The 9995-nt window shown below is 31.7% G+C and overlaps 2 protein-coding genes across 2 annotated transcripts; one reads left to right on the top strand and one right to left on the bottom strand.

Annotated features, from left to right (window-relative positions):
• Positions 1–794: 794 nt before the first annotated feature.
• Positions 795–8045, bottom strand: LOC144839635 (uncharacterized). The gene is made up of 10 exons (XM_078695082.1): positions 7338–8045; positions 6708–6830; positions 6102–6212; positions 5365–5670; positions 4711–4985; positions 4280–4401; positions 3422–3812; positions 2596–3112; positions 2093–2220; positions 795–1899 (listed from the first exon to the last, which is right to left on the bottom strand). The coding sequence occupies exons 1-10, from the start codon at positions 7561–7563 to the stop codon at positions 1570–1572; spliced, it is 2529 nt and encodes an 842-aa protein (XP_078551208.1). The 5' UTR covers positions 7564–8045; the 3' UTR covers positions 795–1569.
• On the top strand, positions 7878–9409 carry LOC144839188 (uncharacterized). Its single transcript, XM_078694500.1, has 4 exons — positions 7878–7897; positions 8148–8212; positions 8431–8574; positions 8935–9409. Exons 1-4 carry the CDS (start codon positions 7878–7880, stop codon positions 9015–9017), a joined length of 312 nt encoding a protein of 103 aa, XP_078550626.1. The 3' UTR covers positions 9018–9409.
• The last annotated feature ends 586 nt before the right edge of the window (positions 9410–9995 follow it).

Here is a 9995-nt window from a genome sequence, read left to right as displayed (position 1 = left end):
GCACTTTTAGTAAAAAAAATGTTGTAAATGTATAGTAGAACCATAGGCATCATATTTTGAAAAATAAAAAATGTCCAAATCATCTAAAATTCTAGTAAATTACCCAATTTGTATACTAAAGATAAATAAATACATTATGAATTATTGTACCAAATTTGAACAAAATTGAAGTTGGTTAAGTATTTTTCCACGATGGTTTTTGAATGATGTTTTTACAGTTTTATTTTATCCAAATAATACTAAATTTCTATCACTAATAAAAATCTAACTTTTCGATATACTGTATTACAATTTTGGAATTAAATACTCTTTTATGAGTGGAACACACTTATGCTATTAAATATTAAAATGGAATGTAAACACGATTTTGTGCCATAACGGATTTCTACAATCCGCATTATTTATAGAATTTCCTAAAAAAAAAGCTATCATTAGAATTAAAAATATTATTTAAAAAAACAAATGTGGTTTTAAGATTTGTTTATTTATTGAGAAAGCATACAGTTTGATAATGTTAGCCATAATGTACATTATGGTGAATATTTTGGAGATAATAAAAGATCAATAAAATAGATCGACAATATAAGTCCTTGTTTATTCGATAAATATATAATTCGCTATCATTTTCATAATTATAGAAAAAAAGATACTAGCTTTTTTAGGTTAAAATATACTGTCCGTTTTACAAAACAGAAATAGGCATTACACAATAAGTTTTGTTCGGATTATGAGCTTCTTATTTAAACTAGGTTTAAATGTGCAGAAACTGCTTTAATTAAAAAATAAATAAATTGTATGGGTCAAAAAAAATTTTATAATGTCCATTTTTTTCGCGAAGTACACACAAAACAAAGAAAACAAATTTTAATAACTGCAGAATATTTTTAATTTTTAATCATTCATTGTTTTAATACAACTTTACTATAAAGTTCATCTGCATGGTCATAAACATTATGACTACAGTATATGGTTGAGCTATTGTTATATAAACTACATGGTCATAAACATTATGACTACAGTATATGGTTGAGTTATTGCTATATAAACTACATGGTCATAAACTTTATGACTACAGTATATGGTTGAGCTATTGCTATATAAACTACATGGTCATAAACATTATGACTACAGTATATGGTTGAGCTATTGCTATATAAACTACATGGTCATAAACTTTATGACTACAGTATATGGTTGAGCTATTGCTATATAAACTACATGGTCATAAACTTTATGACTACAGTATATGGTTGAGTTATTGCTATATAAACTACATGGTCATAAACTTTATGACTACAGTATATGGTTGAGTTATTGCTATATAAACTACATGGTCATAAACTTTATGACTACAGTATATGGTTGAATTATTGCTATATAAACTACATGGTCATAAACATTATGACTATAGTATATGGTTGAGCTACTGTTATATACAATTATGAAATGGTTATACAATGTATAAAATTGGTTGAAAATTAAATAATTTTTTAGATTCATTATACATATGTAAAATTCCATTAATGTGCACCCTATTGTGACAACCAGTGAGTTGTAAAACTCCCTGCATTAACTTTCATTTAAAAAGTCATCTCTTAATTCTTTTAATTTAACAATAACATTGGTAGGCAATCTACTAGTTGGTGTTAAATTAAATATACTTATCACCTCCTCCTTCGATATTATTTCTCGCCATTCTTGTCCATCTTGTTCACAAAGAACAAACCGGGAAGTATACGTTCCAGTGTACCACACTACTTCTACCTCATTGTTATTTATGCTGAATATTTTGCCTATCTGAGGCCATTCTGTAGGATATCTCCTTAAAGCTGTTGCTACCATAGCACCAACATCGAGTTGCTGTGGTGGCTTACGTTTCGAAAATTTACCAATGTGTACCTAGTAGTGTGGGAGAAAGCATAGAAAAGTCATAATCATTTTTCTTACAACCCTAAAAATATAGAATTTTCGTTGATGCATTTGCTTGATGCAATTATGAGATCATATCCCAAATATAAGCACTGCTTTAAACTATGTTGCATTACATGTTTCATAGATGTAATTTTGCAAATCTATAATATCTTTATCATACCGGTCTTATTTCATTTTCATTATCTGAGTCACTAATGTCTCCCTCGTTTCCATCAGATTCCTCCCTCATAGGGCTTGCATTGTTGTCATTAAAAATGATGTCATGGAGCAAAAATCGCTGTTCATTACCTAAAAAAAAAAGAGTACGTATTAGTTTTATTTATGCTGAGGTGTTTGTTGCATAAAAGCTTGGCCAATACATTGCGCACCATGCTAATCAGATGGTGATTGATTGATTTTATCTTATGAATTAATCAGGAGGCATGTTTCTCCAGTGTACTCCACTAGATATCGTTCATGTTATTTGATAATTTTAGGTTCTCACATAAAATGATCAGTGGAAGCATGCATTGGTGAATGTGACCCAACATAGTTGTGTGGAGTAAATAGTTGAATTTTGTTATAGCTGCTGAATCTATACTAAAATCAAAATTCTCTTGTTAACCAAAAAATATATGTGTAAAATGGTGAAACATCACACATGCAATGTAGTACAGTACATACCTTCTGCGATGTCTTCTATATTATTTAAAAATTCCTCCCACCAGTCACGTTCTTCTATTCGCAAAAAATTTGCAACAGACGCCAGACTTTTTTTTAACTTTGGTATATCTGCATTACTAAAATCAGGAGTACACAACACTGGTATATCAGCAGGGCTTTCCTTGAGCAAATATGGAAGTGTGTCCATTTCTCTTGCACATTCACACCAAGTACAATCCGTTGACCAGTTCTTATAGGACATGATGCATTTTCCGGTTTGATCCAAAACAAACTTAAACTGGTGTGGTTTGCTGTGGTAACGTATGTCTTGCATGTATGGTACTAACCAGTTCTTAATGTCATGCAGATAGGAAATGATACTTGATGTAATTGGCAACTTTTTGTACGAGTTTTCAACAGCACTTCGAAGATGATCAAGCGTAGATGCTCTATATTTGTTCAGGTATTTGGCCACACATGAAAATAATTGGTCAATATCCTCGTGAGTGTGACCCACCATTAAAAATCCAATCTTTATCTGAAAGAGTAAAAGAAGATTTAAAATTAAAACTTTTCAAAGCAACATAAAAAAAAATACATTTTTAGTATATTTCCATTTTTTCCTCATCTAGTTGGACTAGAATGTTATTGAATATTGTATGTCTTTAGATAATTACCAATAGTAAATTAATTACTGTCCTATTAGGCAGGTGGAAATCACCCAACACAGGGGATATTTTGTGGTGAACGAGAAATGAATGATGAACTGGGTTCTTTAAAGTGCACTGTGTATACTGGTCAACTGTTTTATTATTTATATATCATTTATAAATGTATAGTCATTTACCTTTCGAAAAATCTTTAACTCTACAAGAAGAGCACATAGGGCAAAAACAAATCTGTTTTTATTATCCTTTCCGCTATTGTCCAACTGCAGATATAAGACTGGTGGTAGAGGTTGTATCTCTGACAGCACCTTCAGTATAATGTTGCAGGTTAGGTTTGAGTCATGTGGAAACTGCTTTAGGTCAATGAAGCAGTGCCCATGTCGCCCATGTACCAGAACACCAGTTACATGTGTGGCTAGTTTCCACATCTTCGACGTTTCTTTTGATTCGCAAGCAAAAGATGGTAAATCAGTCTTGCTTTGGTCCATTCCATCGATAATTATTGACAAATACTTGGTGGGATTCTGTCTTGCTTTCTGCATATGTTTATAGTACTTTCGACGTTCAATACTGAAAAATCATATTTTTATAGATATATTATAAGTTTTATTTTGCATTTAATAATAAATTTTTGTTTTGTTTAGTTATATGTTATCTACTTTAGCCGATGACAAGATGAGACAATGCTTTACTTCTAATCTATTAAAATTATTGATCAAATGTAGAGGTTTTTTGTATAATAATGATTTTCTTTATCTTTACAACCACTTTTATTCATTCGTTTGATTGTTCATACACAATAATTATTTTCATTTTCTACCATTTTTTCCCCCGTTATTTTCTGTTTTATTTTAATCACTCTTAATTTTATTAAGTTAGAATTATTTTAAAAAACACTACTATAGAGGACGTATACAGTGGAAGCAATAATTATTTATTCCTATCTATGGTAATACCGGGTATACAAGTTCAACAGAATTTCTTGTTGAAAGGTTTAAACTACTGGTTTTGTACACAAAATAGGTAGGCATACTTACTTTTGTTTTCGTAAATGCTTCTCTCTCTTCATCATTAGTATTTGCCGTTTTTGCTTTTGATTTGTCTTGTGCAGCTCAAATTTAATTCTGGTGCATTTGCTGCATTTTGCAAAACGATTTTCCTATTTAAAAAAATTGAAAAAATACAGCACGTAAAAATAAAAAATTAAACAAATTCTGCATTCAATATACTGAATGTAGGGAAGGAGTTGTGAGGCCCATCATACATGCATCTGGATTGTACAGTATGTTTTTCCAGTATTTTTTTATGAATGAAAATTGAACCTACAGGACTTTCTGCATAACAATGTTAATTTATAAAAATACGTTTAAAAAGTACTTCAGTCAATGAAGATGACATGGATTTTTTCCATTGAAGTGAATGGTATTTGTTGGTACAAACCATAATAAGTGTAAAAACGTAAACATACCTCGGGTATTACAATATGCTTGAATTCAACAGACCAAAACTTGTAGAATGTCGCTAATGCACACACATCTTCATTTCTTAGCTCAAACTCATCTTTCATATGCATGTACACATCGTGTTTGGTAAGCGTCGATGGTAGATGAATTTGTCCATTAGTTGGCATTTGATCACCGTATTCATTACAAAACTTAATAAACCAAGCCCGACACTGTTGAGTTGAATTGCTATATACCATCTTTCTGGTGAAGTTGGGTGGTAAAAGATAACAGCACCCTTCTGAAAAGAAATAAAATGGAAATTTCAAATATTGGAAATTTCAAATAATGTACTATTTTATTATTGTTTGGTTTAATCCATTGATTAATGACTTATGATCATTTTGCATTATCTTTCTAGCATTTCTTTTAAGCATATTAATTTTATTGTGTAAAAATAATTAAACAATAATCAAATACATTCTATTCATTTAAAAAAAAGTTATTCTCCACTCCTCCTTGTCAGATCCTGCCTACGGCCCTGTATAATACGACTATAAGTATAATGGAAAGTAATCTTCACACAGTCACAGTAATCTTTCTGTTTCAACAACATTAAAACACATACATTAAAAGTAATATTAACAGCATGTAAAATTAAATAATGTAAAATTAATTACCAATAGCTTGCTTCCTTATTTTGTAAAAAGTTGACCGGCCAATACCATTTACTAACATCCATGCTTTTGCACAAACTTTGTTAGCACCAACAAGTAGACAGATTTTGGTGGCACCTCCGGATGTGCTGAGATGTTCATTGAAATATTTAAGGATCCAACAGCGTTGTTCATATTCGGTCATTGCTTGAAAAGCTTCCCTTGTCTGTTTTATTTCTCTAAAATTTAGCATACCAATGCACATTAATGCACAACAGCAGGTCAAATACAAGTTGTGTATTGGCTGTAGGTGATTCCTTTTCCTTTTTTCTACAGAAAGAATAAACTTACATTATCCATTGGCAACAAAAACAAACAGAATAACAATTATATGGTACCAATTGCAGAAAATGTGATCAGTCGGTTTCAGAAGTTTTGGAGGTTACGTAAAACTAGGTGACTAATTAGCATTAATATATAGATACTTTTAATTCTTTGACAAACAATTTTTTTTTTTCGGTTCAGATAATTCAATGTATGTATTTTTGAGTGTTCAATTACAGGTTGTGCAGGTGCCTTGTTCATTGGACACTCGTACCTATTTACATACCATACAGTACATAACATAGAACCTGACCATAGAATCAGACACAAATGGAAACAACCAGCAATTTCCATATCTTTTAGGTACAGCACAACCATCAACATCAAGCACTATTTAATAAAAGTAGTTTTAAAAATTAATGACATATCAAACTTACCACTACGCTTACTTGTGTGATTAGAGATTTTAATCTCATCATCACTTGATCCAGATGAATTAAGGTAATTAGTTTCTACAGTCTCTAGGCCTCCTGTATTTCTCTTGCAGGCTAAATAAAAATATAGTAATTTAATATTTATAGCAGCATATGCAACGTACATGTACAGTAATTGTTCATTTGGGGTAACTGGTGATTGATAGCAGACATTTTCAAATTTTGGATAGTGGAAGATATTATTTTGATCCAGGAGCTATAGGTTTTATGGGAGCTTATTACCATGTATCCTTTTTTTTTCACCATTTTTCTCATTGTTATTAATAATGAGGTTTTTTTTGTATTTTGTTATTTCTGAAGAATGCACCTTTGTAATTATTAAGTATGCTAATGATTTAAAGGTGTAGTAGGGAAGTAAATCTAAATAAATAAACTAGCCTCTATGGAGGATACCAATATCTACTGGCTAGTAGTAGTAGTAGTATTATTAGGCTGACTGCTTAAAAGGTAATTACCTACCCAAGCCTAGATGAAGTTTCGTATAAAGTTGGTAGGAGCCCTACTAAGAATGGTTAGCAAAAGCTCATGGTTAATGTTATTGCTACTGACCTGCTGATATGTCATCATCGGAAGTATCGACATCGGAAGTATCGACATCTGTTGTAGAAACCTCCCATGCTTTTCTCTTTGCTGCTGGAGGAACTTCGGTAGTTGTTACTTGACAAACAGAGTCTGTGTTGTAATCAGAAAATGTGCAACTTAAACTATTATCATAGAAATAATTAGATACATTCATTGTTTAAAAGGAACTGCTAATTTCAATTTTTAATTTTATGATTCCAGATCAATTATTTATTTTACATATCAAAACAATTTCTTTGTTTTCCAGCAAAAACCCCTGCCCAGGGAACATTCCCTCAGGGGACATTATTTTGGTCCTGAAGCCTTAATAGGGGTTATACTGAACATAACTAGAGGTGGTCCAGTGAAATAGAAAACGTTAACAATGCAAACTTCTTCGTTAAGAACAATCTCAACGCTCACAATTGTGTTAAATAAGTACGGAAAGGTAAATCAACAAAAAAAAACTATACCCAACGATAAAAGTCCCAATCGAATACGATATTGCTACCTCCCAGATCGGGCCCATAAAAACATAGGGATAGGCCTAGAGGCGACCTCTACTCTAACCTAGTAAATAACTACATAACATGTCATTGTATTGTTAAAGTTACTGACCTGCTGACTCAGTCGGTATGTCATCATCAGAAGTATCGACATCTGTTGTAGAGACCTCCCATGCTTTTCTCTTTGCTGCTGGAGGAACTTCGGTAGTCGAAATCCCAGTAGGTGACCCTTTTGTATCATCAACAGCAGAACATCCATTATTGATTGATTGAATTGAACCGTTCCCACGTACAATTAGGCCTACTTCATCATCTTCACTTGAAGAATAGTAAAGCATACGTTCAGTTGGATAAGCAGTGGTGTGTGTTGTTGTTACTTGATAAACAGAGTCTGTATCGTAATCAGAAAATGTGCAATTTGATTAAATTATTATCATACATAATTAATTAGATAAATCAAGAATGATTCCACCGAACTTTTGAGTTAAAATAACGATAGTGAAGCATTTAATGAATTTGGCAAACTGCCTTAAAATTGACATGTTTTGAGAAACTATTCTCATCTTCCATCAGAACAGAAAACAACGCCTAGGCTTAGAGTACTTATATACCAATAGGACAGGTTGTATATGTGAATGAGAAAGTAATTAGCATGATAAAACAACAAGGAACGTAGGCAACAAACAATCATATGGCAAGCGTGACGCCTATTCATCAAGTGCCTCACTATCGTTATTTTAAATAATTAATTATATGCCACATGGTAAAATATTATTGAAAATGTGTATGTTTGATCTCTTCTTTGGGACACCCTTTCCCACAAACAGTCAAGTGGATATATTAAGGGGGCCGCCGGCACACATTTGAGTGTACCTGGCAAATGGTTGATTACCCCTATTAAGTTTTTCTATCCCAAACACAGTGCAGTACTACATACTAGTAGTAGTAGAGAAGGTCATTTAGTTGTAAATTGCCTAGGATGGAATGGTAAATAATACATTTATACAATAACTCAAAATAATCATTCATTGATGTTAACCAAAAACATACAGCGTGACAAGGGCATGTCGCTAAAATCCAATCAAATGGGGAAAATTCTTGTTCTTTGAGTCATTACTATTGTCGTTTGTACAAACGAAATTAATGAACTAACAAAATAATTTAATATTCAATTTAAATCTATTTTATTGTTATTATAATTACAGTGTTCAAGGAAATAATTTTGCAACGGCGCAATTGTATAACCTTGCTCGAGAATGATGGGGAATCTGAATTAAGATCCAGATTAGTTCGTTTCAAGGAAGAAATTGAAAAAAGCATTCAACTTGAAAATGGAGCCCAATCGGATGGTAAGTTAAAGTTAAATTAACTTTATTTTTTATCTATTGTCAATTCTTTCTCCCTCTTTTTGTTCAGGAATTTTAAAACGGCATAAGCTGTATTATCATAACTTGGACGGCAAACTATGCTATCTGTATTGTAAACTTGTATACACACAGCCCATGCATTTAATTTTTAATCAATATTCAAAATACCCATAATCAATTTCTGACAGAATTTGAAAAATATAGTAAATACAAATTTAAAAAAAACCCAAAATGCTCTATTTTTAAATTGTTAAATTTTGTTTACACAGAGCTTCTAAAAAAATGATACAACTATTTAGAGGTATATTAAATAATAGGGCTTTGATTTATTCATCATTTCAGATGAGGACGACAGTACAGATGAGGAGGTTGAAGATAATGCGGAGATGGCAAATGAGGAGGACGACTACACATTTACGGGGTGAAAATAGCATTCATGATACTGGACACATGCCTTGCAGTCACATTTCATATATCTTTTCAAATTAATTTATTAAATTTATTATGTGCCTTGTGATATATATATATATATATACAATTGAGGGACTAGTATTGTTCCGCCGTACCACGGCAGTGGTCTAATGGTTAGGACATCTGCATATCAAGCAGAAGGTTCCGGGTTCGGATCTTGAATTGGGCATTCTCATTCTCTTTATCGTTTCAAATTAAAATTCACTGGGCGGTTTAGAATTATTCTGTGCCTGTGAAATGTATATATCTTTTAAATATTTTCTACTACAATCACGTATAAATAGAGTTAGTGATTCATACAATACTCATTTTACTAGAAGCCGAGTTCAATTCCTTCTAAATTAATAACCAGGTCTACAGTTGTTAGTGAATAAATAGTAAAGCTTTATCAGTTCTTTAATTTTTTGATGTACGGCTGAGAAAAACCACCTTATGATTTTTGTCATTAATAAAAAGCTTGTATAGCACACTAAAACTTTGTCTACTAATTATTTTTACAGAGAAATTCTTGTATTTGTGAAGTCATAAATTTTATGACCTAATGGCAGCTTCACATTCATGTCATAAATATTATGCCTTATGTGAAAATAGTCAATACCTTGAAGCCCGGAAATCACAGCTTCGTGTACTATAACCAGCGTATTCCGAGACATAACATGTACTTTTAAATTGTCATAAATTTTATGACCTAATGACTGCTAAATTAATGTCATAAATATTATGACTTATGTGAAAATAGTCAATACTGTACCTAGAAGCCCGGAAATCATTGCTTCCTGTACTATACACTATAACCAGCGTATTCCGAGACTTAATATGTACTTTTGAATTGTCATAAATGTTATGACCTAATGACTGCTAAATTAATGTCATAAATATTATGACTTATGTGAAAATAGTCAATAGGCAGCTACCATGTCGCTCGAATGATA

This window comes from Antedon bifida, chromosome 4 (assembly GCF_963402885.1).
Source record: "Antedon bifida chromosome 4, ecAntBifi1.1, whole genome shotgun sequence".
Classification (NCBI taxonomy): Eukaryota; Metazoa; Echinodermata; class Crinoidea; order Comatulida; family Antedonidae; genus Antedon; species Antedon bifida.
This window is presented reverse-complemented; position numbering and strand designations above follow the sequence as displayed.

Coding starts and splice junctions, on each gene's coding strand:
- LOC144839635 (XM_078695082.1), bottom strand. CDS start 7,563: ATGCTTTACTATTCTTCAAGTGAAGATGATGAAGTAGGCCTAATTGTA. Junction 6,831..7,337: donor CATACCGACTGAGTCAGCAG/GTCAGTAACTTT, acceptor ATTACAACACAG/ACTCTGTTTGTCAAGTAACA. Junction 4,402..4,710: donor AGCATATTGTAATACCCGAG/GTATGTTTACGT, acceptor TTTTTTAAATAG/GAAAATCGTTTTGCAAAATG.
- LOC144839188 (XM_078694500.1), top strand. CDS start 7,878: ATGATAAAACAACAAGGAAC. Junction 7,898..8,147: donor ATGATAAAACAACAAGGAAC/GTAGGCAACAAA, acceptor TCCCAAACACAG/TGCAGTACTACATACTAGTA. Junction 8,575..8,934: donor AAATGGAGCCCAATCGGATG/GTAAGTTAAAGT, acceptor TCATCATTTCAG/ATGAGGACGACAGTACAGAT.